The sequence below is a fragment of the Trematomus bernacchii genome, unplaced genomic scaffold (genome assembly GCF_902827165.1).
Source record: "Trematomus bernacchii unplaced genomic scaffold, fTreBer1.1, whole genome shotgun sequence".
NCBI classification, from domain to species: Eukaryota; Metazoa; Chordata; class Actinopteri; order Perciformes; family Nototheniidae; genus Trematomus; species Trematomus bernacchii.
Window position 1 is genome coordinate 14906402 of NW_022987582.1, and position 14540 is coordinate 14920941.

The 14540-nt window shown below is 44.2% G+C and overlaps 1 protein-coding gene across 4 annotated transcripts in view; it reads left to right on the plus strand.

Moving 5' to 3' along the window:
- oxr1a (oxidation resistance 1a) overlaps positions 1-14540 on the plus strand; it is a 192402-nt gene that overhangs the window by 125507 nt on the left and 52355 nt on the right. For all 4 annotated transcript variants that reach the window (XM_034127425.1, XM_034127427.1, XM_034127426.1 and 1 more), the window contains one exon: positions 11364-11446. In XM_034127425.1, coding sequence (XP_033983316.1) covers positions 11364-11446 — 83 coding nt within the window. The remainder of the gene's footprint in view (positions 1-11363; positions 11447-14540) is intronic.

A 14540-nucleotide genomic window follows, 5' to 3' on the forward strand; every position in this document is an offset into this window, starting at 1 on the left:
CCCTCCCACCAGCAACTTTGACTTGTAAAGAAATATTGCTTAAAGTACAATAACCTTAACTCCAAAGGTTGGAGGAATCTCAGTGTGATTAGCGAGCCTGGAGCTTGAACGCATGTGACAGCAGAGAGAGAGAGGGGGGGGGGGGCTGGGAGGTATGGAGCTTAGGCAAAACCTCCTGATTTTCAGTTCCATGATATATGGATCAAAGCACTTTCACAGTGTGTTTGAGAAACTAACTGTGGTATGCAGGGTGTTATTCACCATCATGCCGTCAGCGTGTGAATGAATACTTGTGTAGAGTAGCAATCAACAATTGTTGCCATAATCTTTTATTCTGTCCTATTTTTTTATTTAAAGATACATTGTTTAGTCTCTGAAATATCAGGACATCTTTAGGCAGTTGACCAATCACATTACATTACATTGCATTTAGCTGACGCTTTTATCCAAAGCGACTTACAATAAGTGCATTCGACCAAGAAGATACAAACTTGAAGAAAACAGAATCATATAAGTACAGCAGGTTTCATAGAGCCAAAACATTTCAAGTGCTACTCAACTAGCTTTAGATAAGCCAGTCCTTTATTAGTATATAAGTGCTTTGTTAGTAATTGTATTGCTCGAAGTGGAGTCGAAAGAGATGAGTTTTCAGTCTGCGCCGGAAGATGTGTAAGCTTTCTGCTGTCCTGATGTCAATGGGGAGCTCATTCCACCATTTTGGAGCCAGGATAGCAAACCCACGTGTTTTTGCTGATGGGAACTTGGGTCCCCCTCGCAGTGCTGGTGCAGCGAGCCGTTTGGCTGATGCAGAGCGGAGTGCATGTGCTGGTGTGTATGGTTTAACCATGTCCTGGATGTAGGAAGGGCCAGATCCATTCACAGCATGGTACGCTAGTACCAGTGTCTTGAAGTGGATTCTAGCAGTTACTGGAAGCCAGTGAAGCGAGCGGAGGAGCGGTGTGGTGTGGGAAAATGTAGGAAGGTTGAAGACCAGACGAGCCGCTGCATTCTGGATGAGCTGCAGAGGTCGGATGGCACATGCAGGTAGACCAGCCAGGAGGGAGTTGCAGTAGTCTAGGCGTGAGATGACGAGAGCCTGGGCCAGAAGTTGCGTCGCTTTCTGGGTCAGGAGGGGATGTATCCTCCTGATGTTGTAAAGAGTGTATCTGCAGCAGTGGGTTGTTGCAGCGATGTTTGCAGTGAAGGACAGGTTGTTATCTAGGGTCACACCCAGATTCCTTGCAGTCTGAGTCGGGGAAACAACAGAGGGGCCGATGTTGATTGTTAGGTCAAGAGTGGGACACTCTTTTCCCGGAAGAAAAAGCAGCTCAGTCTTGTCAAGGTTGAGCTTGAGGTGGTGAGCAGACATCCACTGAGAGATGTCAGCTAGACAAGCAGAGATGCGTGTGACGACCTGGGTTTCAGAACGGGGAAAAGACAGAATTAATTGGGTGTCGTCAGCGTAGCAATGGTATGAAAAACCATGCGGGCTAATGACCGATCCGAGCGAGTTTGTGTACAGAGAGAAGAGGAGGGGACCACAATCACAACAGAGCCGGCCAGCTAACCAATCAGAGCAGACTGGGCTCTGGTTTCAGACAGAGGGTGAAAAGAGGTGCTGCAGCACAGGCAGTACGAGAAAAATTACCATCATGTCACTATCACATTAAACTAAGATGGTGACCAAGGTAAACATTGCACCTGCTAAATAGCACCATGTTCTAGCATGTTCTATGCATGTTGACATTGGCATTTATCCCAAGTCATCACTATGTACAGCCACACAGAGGTGTGGCAACAGGATGTCTGTACACTCTTGATTTATTCAACAAACGACACAACGTTGTCAACTGTTAAATGTGTTCAGCACGAGCAAGCACTTATCTGAAAAGGGCAATGTTTTTATTTAAATAACAGATTGGCTGATTTAGGACTATGTAGGCCCTTCTATATTTGAATGAAGAATTTGCATTTTACAAAATATTTTGAATAAGAGCAGACCTTTAATGCCAGCTCCTTGGCAGTTTTGGACACTTAAAATGTAACACAGTAACAATGCATAACACTTGTACAATGTCTGTCCCCTATAGATTCCCTCTGTAAGAACAACTGTATTATCTTATAGCTTTATAATTGAATGACTCGTATAGAAAATACATGTAATTGTTCATTAGTACACCCTGAGTAGCATAGCAGGTTATGGTTAATATATCATTATGATTACAGGCAGGCAGCTTAAGTGCTTCTCCGTTTTATTCAGAACAATATAATTTGGAGCAATCATCCCAGCAGCTCCTGTTTAATGCAGACACTCGTACTATTTAATAACACCTTTCCCCTTAAGTCTGCTCCAGGTTCGTCACTATGGAAACAGTCACGTGTACGCTGTCAGAATATTAATTATAATATTGTGTTAGCGTTAACGCACCTCTTTACGGACCAGTGTCTGGCTTTTAATGTTGAGAGAGAGGGAAAGAGAATGGACTGGCAGTGTATAGAACTGAAGCCACATTACCAGCCACACAATGGGAGTGTGATTAGCCGACATGGGGAGAGTGTTAATGAGAGCACAGGGCAGATCCAGTGCCTCCTGTTCTAGCTTGGGCATGCCCCAACACACACGCACACACACACGCACACAAAAGTGCAGTTCAGCAAAGTTCCCTTTAAAGGCTGAGTGGTGTATAGGCTGGCAGTGTAATATAGAGCTGAGTGGTACTGAGAGTGTTGGCAAAGGGATGTTGCCTGTCACACTGTGTTCTCTGTGTTTAAGTTGACAGCTCCACTAGCCCCATGTACTGTACATTGATTACAATGGAAACGACTAGAGCTTATGCTAGCACTATAGTGGAGTTGCAGGGCAGTTATGGCCTGCTTCTTTGATACAGTGCTGATGCTATTCATACAGCAAGTCTTCTGAGACAATGGGTCTGTTGATTAAGACAGCTGACATTTGCTGCTGTTGCTATGATGCATTGCTTTATCATCCCGCAGCGTACAATAAGGGAAGTCATTGGAGGATCTATAAGTGGAATTACTTTCCGCACGTTGGAAGTTATTTAAGACTAGTACAACTTGTGCTCTTTTTATTCTGGTAGCCCCCTACTTTTATAGCACTCAAGATTTGGGGAGTCATTCTTCTGGCTATCATGTGTTTGTGGTTGAAAGGTTCTGGAGCATATTAAAGAGGCATTGCCCCCACACGGCTCTCAACATGGCACCTGCTGACCCTGCATCCAGCTAGCGATGCTCACCACTTAACATAGCCAACAATGGCAACAATGCTGACAGCTGTAGTTTCCCAGGGGCAATACATTTTTTTCAGATTATTCCGACACACAAACTGCAATATTGAAGGGCACCGATTATGCTTTTTGTGGTTTTCCTTTTCCTGAAGTGGTGGGTTTTTGTGCATGTAAGTGGTTTGCAAAGGCGAAAAGCCCAAAGATCCTTCAAGAGGGAGTTTCTCTCCAACACACTCCACCTCCGCCTTTGTTTACTTCTGTAACATAATGACATCACTATTTAGCACTCACGCTTTTATTGGTAGGGGGGCTCCAACATTTTGTATGGGGCGGGAGATTTCTGACACATCTCTAAGCGGTTGACCAATCAGAGCAGACTGGGCTCTGGTTTCAGACAGAGGGTGAAAAGAGGTGCTGCAGCACAGGCAGTATGAGAAAAAATAGCTTTTTGAACATTTAAGCATGTAAACATGTCACAGTAGACCAGGGGTCGGCAACCTTTTTGATATGAAGTGCCATTTAAATCTGATTAGTGTGCCGACGTTCGTGAACTGTCAACGGGGGGGGGGAGCTCGACGCTCGTTAACTGTCAACGGGAGGGGGGGGGGGGGGCGCGCTCGTGAACTGTCAACCGGAGGGCGGGGGGAGCCTCGCTGCGGGGAAGCTGTGGACCTCTGTCGCCTGTCAGCGCAACTTACATGATGCAGTTTAAACACAGTGAAATAAATAAAGGGCGGTGCCGGCCGTCAGCAAACCGAGCCCGGTCGTCAACGGCCCGCTGGCGACCGGCTCGTTTCGCTGACGGCCGGACGTACTGTGATTCTCCAGAACACACAGTTGGCCAGTCCGCCCATGTGTAGCATATTATTTTCGATGACAGATGAGCACATCGCGACTGGGTTTTCAACTAAAGACACAGCCACGCAAAAACTGCGGCATGTACAGCTCCTTATGGGTAATGCAATGTGTGAAGTGCGCTACACCCCCTCGTTTCACCATGGAGGAAAGCAGCAGAAAGTCGACTGGAGTTAAAGAGAGCGGGGTTATCCTTCTGCGCTGCGTTGCGTGCATGACACTAGGAATAAGTGTGCAAAATATTTAAATTGTATTTTCAGGATCCGAAAATACAATTTAAATATTTTGCACACTTATTCCTAGTGTGCCACTGGTTACGGTCCCGCATGCCAATGGTGGCACGCATGCCAGGGGTTGCCGACCCCTGCAGTAGACGTACAAAATATACAGAATATGTCCTCTTTAACAAGAGTGAACGTGCAATTCAGATTCAGTTCTTCCTGGACCTGTACCACACCCTTCCACCAAGATAAATGGCTTGTAAATTTCCCTGCTGATAGACTGACAAACCGAGCCAAAACCCTAACCTCCTTGGCGGAGATAAAAGATAAATACTGGCATGTTACCCTGTCATTAAATGAGGAGTGTGTGCCTGCAACCAAGCAAACATTTAGGAGAGATGACTCTGTCAGACAGTATGCTCTCTGTAGCACCCACACACAGGCCCTGGCACCAGCAAGACTACACACAGTCCATCAGTGACCTGACCTCTCAGCTCGAATTAAACTTCATAAATACTTTGCTTATCGTGTTTTATGCGATGCATAATAGATGACTTCCCTTTGCACACGAGAAAGAGGCCTGGGAAACTTTCAGCTCCTCTTGGCTGTAATAAAGTTGTCATGTCCACCTAACACAGTGGTGAGATAACAGCCGCAGCAGCAGCTTAGCTCTAAAGCCAGTGTGTCACTGTGTGATAGTCAGCACTTTTCACTCCCGTTTTATTTGAGTAAGCATTCCAGTGCATAAACTGACTGATCGCAGTCTCTTTTCACACACTCTTGACTTTGACTCAGAGGAGCAGACTCTCAATCCGTCCCTTTTAGCACAACACTGTGGCCTACATGTCAGGATAAGAGCTTTCACAGTATGTTTTACTTGAAGCAGTGAGTATCTGAGTTTTTTACTATATCAAGGCTTCATATAGCTGTAAGATTTGATCAGTACCAAATGGCCCAACCTTTACCCCATGAGATACACAGATATCTGGTTCTTTCTGGCCACGACCCACCCCCTTACCTCCTCATCCTTAACATACATACTTTTGAAATCAGACCATGTTGTCATAAATGCCTGTGTCACAATACATGTTGCTCTTTAGCTGACAAAGCAAAAATTGTTTGTTGTGAAACACCTATTATCTCTTTACTGGATTTTCTTATTGGATTTCTGATACAGCTACTGTAGCAAGCCAATTCTGCTTTGAAAATGAGACATTGTTATTTCTTTCTATTACAGGCATCATAAACTGTGCCAGAGCGCTGTAGATGTTTCAATTGCATTAATGCCAATCGATGTTAAACTCAAAACATATGTGCGATCATTTCAACAATAGTGTTTCCTCTTTCTGTTAGATAAATATTATATGAGATGGAGAAAAGCTGGTAATCTGGACATGGTAAAATGTTTCATTGGCTGGCTCTCAGGATGGCAAAGTCAGAGACAATCCTAATTTCCAAGCCTCAGGCCCTCAGGACACATCTGAAGTCCCCTATTCAATACCTGCATGGTATAAACAGGAATGGATATCCTCAAGGATAACTACTTGTTTTTCATCAAATTTGTTTCAAACACTCATGGTCCCAAAAGGATCTCTCAACTTCTCATCTTGCGCTATTATCAGTTTTAATATGATTTATTGGTCCCTTACTTTGGTTCATGACCAAATACCTACCTAGTGATTGCATACAGCCTCAGCTCTACTTTGTTCAGAGCTTTTTGAGCAAATATTAGCATGTTAACAACACGCTAGACTAAGATAGTGAAATACAACATTTTAGCATTTAGCTCAAAGCCATGCCCACGCATAGTGTCACAGAGTCGCTAGCATGGCTGTTGTCTATTGGCATTTTCACCTGATGAATCTTAAACCAGTAGGAGTTTATGTATTGATAACATTTTCTTCCGCAATTTAATCCCAATATCTCCTTCTGATCATGATATAATACATTGAGAAACATTTGACCAGATCGCTCTCTAAATCGAGGAAATAAATATATTACAAGAAATCAAATGTCCTCAAACATGAGTTAAATCAACAAATGGCTGACAACGTTTTACTAACACACAAGGGTGGGGTTGTGTTGCAAGCCTATTTCATTATATCTCTCTTTGTGTACCACTCTTTTTTACAACCAAGTAAACAGGAGTTACCACTGACTCCCTCCTCCCACTTTGAAGACAGTCTCCACCTGTTCACTGGGGCTGTGGTGCAGAGCTTTTGCCTCTCCTACTGTTTAAGGGTTTTTCTAAAAATAACATCTGGGGAGGGCTGAATCGCCAGCAGGCAGGGGAAACAAGGGAGCGGAGGGAAATTGGCTGCTTGTGTATTTTATCCGACCATGAGGGAATGTTAGTCGGTAGAGTTGTTGACTCTCATTTTCCCTGCCCGCTTCAGTTTGTCATGGCTGTGTACAAAGTGAGGGGAACTATATATTTAGCAGCCATGATTCATACTCAACAGATTGCGCGGGTACAGAACACAGCGTTAGAGTCCAATACAGCGTTAGCATTTGCATTTGTCGAAAATCATTCAGATTCCTCGCATGCCTTGGCAGCTGTTGGATTTACTAAGTGTGCCAATTCCCAAGGGTTTGCATGGCTTATGTGTCACTTAATTACATATACATAATAACATGTTTCTTTGTTTCTTTTCTGCTATGTAGTCAAAGTTTAATCACCAAGGTCATCAATTAATTGCAGCCATGAAAGAGATGTGTTGTGTTTCCCAAGCTATTGATAGTGATGTCCTTTCAAGGAATCGTCAGTGTGCTACTGCCTCAAATTAGTTGATTAAGGCATTTTCTAAAGCATTCTTTGGTGTCTTTATTAAAGGGGCCCTATAATGTTCATTGTCAGGTTCATATTTGTATGTTGTGCCTTAACTTTGACATGATTACATGCTTAAATGTTCAAACGGTCTTTATTTTTCTCATACTGCCTGTGATGCAGCACCTCTTTTCACCCTCTGTCTGAAACCAGAGCCCAGTCTGCTCTAATTGGTTAGCTGGCCTGCTCTGTTGGGATTGCTCATCCGCTTAGAGATATCACGTACAATGTGTTGGAATGCTAGCCAATAGAAGTGCGAGTGTAACATAGTGATGTCACTATGTTATGGAAGTAAACAAAGGAGTCCAATGGAGGCGTTTCAGTCAGGAAGGGAGTGTGTGGGAAAGAGGTAACTTTATGATTTTAGCCTTTGCAGACCATTAACATGCACAAAAACACTAGCATAATAAGGCCCCTATAAAAGTGAGTAAGGACAGAAAGAAATCTTATGAAGATAACATGGTGGATAAAGTCCTTTTTTAAATAGCCAATTTCAATCATTTCTACAGTCCTCGAGACGCTTTATTTCCGAGATAAGTTACTTAGCAGGTGGTTTATCACAGTTGTAATGTCACGTAGAGATGTCAAACATGGAGCTGCTGAGAGGTGAAAGTCAACCTTTCTAGAAGACTTTGAAGTGAACATCCAACAAGGACCAAAGCACACACTGAAATCTGCGGTTCTCTTTTCTGTTGTGTTTTCATGAGACAATGTGCTGGGCCATGACTCGCCTCAGACGTAGCTTTTGTCACGCATTTCCTTCTGAAGTTGCACAGATAGGCATGACTTCTTGTGACTGTTTACATCCCAGATTGGTGAGAGGCAGCCTTTGTTTTTCCCTGCCACACAGCCGCTCCTTTCAGTGTCTGAGCGAGTCACACAGCTCCTCTCACAGCTGACCCCATGTCATTGTAATGCAGCCCCATTAATGAGACACGTAAAATGTCCTTTATGGGAACAGTAAAACAGCTTACACTGTGCCCACTGTTGTTTTACTTGGTTGAACAACAAATTGGATAACTAGCAACCTCGTCTGTCCTCTGTCAGAAATCTTTCCACAGAGCTGTTGGGCACAGATAGCTGCTTTACTTGATCTAAATAGGCATCGGCCACAGGTTCATCTCTTCACGCACCTCTTCATCTCTAGATTCTGCCATTTTGAACACATTGCGTCATGTCTCAATGCGTGACGTGCAACGTGTCACAGTTATGGTCAAAAACAAAGACTGTGCATCAGGACAGGAAAAATGACAGTTGGAATGTGTTGACGGAAACAACATGCTAAAATGAAAATTCCAATGAAACGGGCTCGGATTTGTGGACTTAAGAAGATGCCTTCTTCTATAGAAGCAGGGCTTATTCAGAGACAACAGATGCTCCTAGTTTCCTGTGGAGTGGGATGAAACCGGAGCTTTTGTTACTGAAGATGCCTCAGTGCTGAGCTGCAGTGTGTTTCTTAAGTGTGAATAAAATGTACATTTCTTGCGCCACCAACCATGGTGAGGTTTAATTTTAGACCAATCACTGGTTCACCATGTGCATACAACCCTGCAGCTGCTAATGCATATCTTTTATTCTCTTTCTGTCCTTCTAGTTCACTGTCACTCTCTCCTACTCTCAATCGATATTATTCTTGAGTTGTAGGCATTCTAGCCTTATCTGCCTTTAAGCTTGCACTATTTTGACTGTTTACAGCAAGCCCGTCAAGCTCCAGAAAAAGCACTTCACAGTTCTTTGCAATCCTGCAGCTAACTAAGCAGATCAACACCTCCGCTGTTTACAAAACGAGTCCTGATCCAGGCAGTCTGCCACACTGGCGTGACCTGCAATTAAACACAGACTCAGTGGATTATATTTCATAACAGGAAAAGCATGGAAACACAGTTATGACGTATTGCCTCTAAATAGCAACTCAAACGCAATCATCCACAATCCACAGCCCCAGTTTCTATTGTCCCACTGAAAGTAATCATCCTGCCAAGGTTTTCATTTGGATGCTGAATAATTGATTCGGCACACGCCCACAGTTTGTGCAGCCATTGCGTTCCTTCACATCACAAATCCTACCCAAGATTTCATAGTGCATCGGGTTATTTGATGCACTAGCTGGGTAGAGTCGACAGAATCTATAACTATTCTAATAACTCCGAGATAACGCCACAATATTGAATGAACGGTAATAAATCTGGATATGACTATTGGTTCTATTTTGAGAAAATACACAAAAGAATATTGAGAAAGTAGCCCAAGCACAGTTAGACCCAATTCTGACAGATTGCATGATAATTAGACATAATCTCAACTTCAGTCACCCTGAAGTGAGTAGAAGCAGGCGGCAGCATGATTAGCTATTCACTAACAAGCAGCAATATTATATTAATAATGCCCGAAGAACAAATGTAAAGCCATAGAAACCAATTCCAATTATATGCTTCGAAAACCTGATTCAGAAATAATTGGAAGTCCTATTTTAAGCTCCCGCACCAAATATAATAATAGCTTTTTTATAGGATACAAGTCTTTTTTTAAGAGGCCCTATTATGTCTTTTGGGGTTTTCCCTTTCCTGTAGTGGGTTTTATAGGTTTGTGTGCATGTTAATGGTCTGCAAAGGCTCAAATCCCAATCATCAATATGTAACACATCGTGCTAATAATGGCTAGCGCTCCTATGCACGTTCTTTTTCTGTGGATTATACATGATCAGAGCCTTACAAATGTGCACTGAAAATGTTAAAACCAAAAAAAGAGGATATTTAAACGACAGGAACATACAGAAGGATTGGTCGTGTCTCAACTCATTTGACAACATCCGTAGTAAATCCATATATTTGTAAGACCATCCCAGCAGTATCGTCCTCAGTACAGTGATATCTACACCTGAAGCAGCTCTGATTACCCCTCCCCTCTCGATTTCTGACAGGCAGTCCTGAGCCCCAGAAATAGCAACACTCGTGTATGACTCATGTTGGAGCTATCCGAGATGCCTGATGAGAAAGACAATAACAAAGGGACTCATTAGTCTTGTGCATCACCACCTTCAAAAGAAAAACGTTTAAGTGAGACATCTGAGGCCACGGGTTCAACATATGTCCAACATAAATCCTTCACCTCAACTCAAATACCTCCTCCGATCAAATCCTTCCTTGGCCCCCACACCCTACACCTCTAATCAACTGTCTTGTACATTATTTTTCAAGACCCCTCGCACATGCTCCTTGTTTTCAGCCCTGAGTCAAAGACCAGGATCTCCAGACCTTCTCCCTTCCCAAGAGTCCGATTCCAGTCTCTTTCATCTCCCATCCTATATTTTGCTTCTGGCTTTCATCTAGTTGCTTCGATATTCCATCCACCCTCTTGCCTTCATCTCCATGCATTCTCCCAGCCTCGCCCAGCCCCCCAACTTCTTCATTCACCTTCCTCCATCGTCATCTGTCAACATCCACCCTGTTTAAGTTATCCTCTGTCCCCCACAAAGCCCATTATTTCCCATATTTATTTTACTCTCAGATTAAAATATGAATGCTATGACCTCGTAGATTCTCCCAACTATCTATCCTGGACCTTTGTTCTCCGCCCCTTCTCCTGCCTTCGTTCCCTTTTAAGTCCTTCCTTCAAAAGTAGTTCATTCTGAGTTTCTTGATGCCTAAACAATTAGAGCTACCACTCCAACTCCACATCTCCACCCTCTACTACCCAATACTACTTTCCCCCATTAGCCAACCAACACATAGAACTGAACCCTCCATTCGCCCCCCCTTTCCTGCTTCTCAGTTATTAGCTTTAGCACCCCCCCCGCTTCCCAATTGAATCCGTCCTCCTCCTCCTCCTCTCGGGCTGGCTTCCAGAGCGGCTGTGCCCTGATGGAGGTCAGCCTTGTCTCTGTCTGCCGTGAGAGACAACAGGGGGAGGAAGGCAAGGTGAACGGCTCTCAACGCCTGTCATTGCGCTGTAAGGAGGAAGCAGGGGGAGAGAGAGGAGGACTGTGTGATGTAGGGAGAGCGAGGGCAGCAGGGTAGGAGCAGAGCGAGAGAGAGGGAGAGCAAGGGAGAGAGAAATTGGTCCAGCGCACACAGCTCACATCGCTGGCTGGCTGGCTGGCTCGCACACTGTTGACGAATGAGCTGTCTACCCACGGGGCTGGGAAACGGCAGCTTGTGACAAGCTGGGGAGAGAGGAACATGAATGTAATGCGTACCTTGCCTCGCTTGCTTTCAGATACCGGCCAGAAGAAGACTCCAGAGAAGAAGGATGGGAGGCGCATGTCGTTCCAGAGACCCAAAGGGTCCATTGAATATTCTGTGAGTACGGCGCAAGCCACTAAGCTGTTTCTGTGTAATTGTCTTCATGTGTTTTTAATGCTTTTCTGCTACTGTGCTGCTGCTGCTGGTGTAGCTTCTGTGTCAGGTGCTGCTGCTGGTGTTTCTCTAGCTCCAGTAATAGTCTAGCTGTTGTTGTTGTGAAGACACCGTGTCCGACCATGCTTGGTAGCTCATTAGCGAGGGGGAGAAGCATTTTGTGGATTTTGCCAGTCTAACACGTGTACCTCTTCCTCCCAGTGTTTACATGAAGAGGACCCTGTGTTTGTGTGCATGCAAGGTAGTTCATAGAAAGCTTATGGAAATAATGCATCCTCTCTTCAAGAGATACTGTGCATTAGTATAAGACTCAGCTCCATTTAGCATGTTAACGTATAAGAAGGAGAGAGGAACTGTAGCAGCTCCGTATGTTTCCTCACGCTGGATCAGATCAGGACAGACAGGCAGGAGTGCTGGCACAAAGTGTGTTTGTTTGCCTTTCGTTCTCTGAGCCACGTATCGGAGAGCATTCCACCACAGTGCTCGCCGTGCTCGCGAATGACCTTCCAACTGCGTTGTCATTTCTATTGATTTAGCTGTTGTGTTGGAGAAGGGGGGAACTGGGGTGAGGCGATTGAGAGGGAGAGAGAGAGAACGAGAGATAGGGCACTGGTTCCCTAGCGGGAGCTGAAAATGGAGCCTGTCTCTGCTTCGCCTGGTTGTGTTCTTCAAATGACCCTCAAATCCAGCTGCAGCAGTCAGACTGCTTTCCTTCGCCTCTCTCTCCCCGTGGCAACAGTGAGGAGTGGGATTGCTGTGGCTCATCTCTGTCTGTCTCTCTGTCAGTCTGTATGTCTGTCTGCTGGAAAGAGAGGTGAAGGGAGAGGGCAGAGGAAGCGACAGCAGGGATTGTCTCACTGAAATTCCACTCCTTTTATCCCAAACTCCAGGAAACACTGAAGGCTTCTCTGTTATCGCCTCAGCAACATAGACATCACCTCCACGTCCCCCGCCCCCCCCCAAGCTGTCAGTCATCCCAGACCTGCTGATTGACAAGGTTCTTGTTTACCTGACCTGGGCTTGAACAACCAAAACCGTTACCACAGGATATTTGTCAGAGCCAAAGCACTGTGTCATGGCCTTGATATGACCTGATACAGCAACAAGTCAGCAGGATGGACAGAAACGTTGAAGTTTAGGAAAAATAGGGAGGAATTTTATTGTTAAAAATGGGGAAAAGGTTCACATCTCAATCACACAGCATCCCATACTGTTCCTGTCAGCCATCATTCTTCCTCGCTCTTTCCTCCACTAGTTTGCTGCTAGTGTGATGGATGGATGGAGCACTGCCAATGACTGTGTCCTGTAGCCTGACATGCTGCAGCAACACGCAGCGAGGAGGCTTGAGGCCGTGAGAGAGACATGGTGGCCACTGTCCCAGTGATTGAGAAGTGGCTTTATCTTAAACTCATCTCCCATGCCAGGGGACGGCCGGCGATGTTTCCTTATTTCTCTCTCCAGCAGTTTTAATCTATCGCCCAGCGCCCACAGGAAAAAAAAAAATGCTTTACTTCTAACGCTGCCTTATCAATACAATCTCCCTCCTCCCTTCTCACCCCTCTACCACACACACAGGCTTCTTTCTCTCTCCCTTTTTTTTTCTTCTCGAAAATGAGAAATAACCTGAGCAGCTGCAACCCATCTGCCTAGACACTGATAACGCCAGTCCATTCAGCAGAGTCCAGCTATTGGCTGACCTGCATCCAATTAAAGAAGTGTTTGAAGACTGTGGGAACAACGGAGATAGATGAGGAGACAGAAAGATGCAGACAGAGAGAGCCAAAGAGCGGCACAGAGGTGAGCCACGGCCTCCCACTGACAGACTGAGAGGACGGACAATCAAAGTCAAACTAAATGAAGAACTGAGAGTGAAGGCCACACAGGTTTATCTACAAACCAGGGACAGAGACACTTCAGTTGTAACTCTGGGGATCCACAGGGTGTTTTGACTAGAAGATACCTTTCAAGGGAATATCCGGTCTATTCAAACTTGTTAGTTTCTAAGCTTTAGCAACTTAGTGACCGATTTTCGTGAGGTTCTGGATTCTGTAGGACATTATTATTTTCTGTTTCATAGCTTGGGCTATCATTTTGATAGGTCTTATTTAAGGCCTGGTCTTAGTGGCCCTGGGGTTGGAAGACACTGACCATATAATGTCAGAATCCCCAGCCACCTCTCTACTGCTTGCTATATAACAAGGCATCTACTCTATGCCCACGAGTAACAGTCAGTTTGTTTTTATATCCAATGGCCAGAACCAGAAAGATGACCTCTACATCGAAAAAATTGAATTGTTCCTATATGTTATTTCTAGGGCTGACGTGATAATAATAATAGATGAAATTTGTATAGCGCCTTTCACGGGACCCAAGGCCGCTTTACATGGTGAACAAACAAACAAACAAAAGGGGCAAATAATAAAGTAAAAAATTAATTAAATAGCAGTAGGATAACGTAATGATAACGTATTCTTTTAATTATTACATTGAATAATAATTTAATCAAGATAAAAAAAATGTATGCTTCATTAAAAAGCAATATTAAAAATGCAAATAAAGAAAATACGGCAGATCAACAAATTGGTTTCCTTTTGAAGGAAAACCTTTTTATCTTAGTAAAGTTGTGTCAATTTGTGTCAAAACTTAACACATTTAGTGCAATTAAGTGCCATTTGACATTCCAGACTTTTCAAGGCTTCAGACTGCCATTTCACAAATGTCCCGATGTCAACCATAAAAAAGCCTCATGCAGAGAATTATGTCTCGATGGTTTTAAAAAATCTAATTTCTCAGGGAATTATTTCAGCCCTGTTTGAGTCATGTTTAATTTTTGGCTCGACCCTCCCTACCCACAGTCTGTTTTCAGTCCTTTGCAGTGCTCTCAGCAGAACTGGCACGGCAAAGCTCTCATTACAATTTGTATAGTCAAACAAGAGTGCCGATTTAGGGGAAAGGCTGTCCTGTTGAAGGCCTGAAAGAAAAGAAGAGGTTGTCAGCATTCATGATGTTATCGTTCTGGCCCACAACATGATCAGTC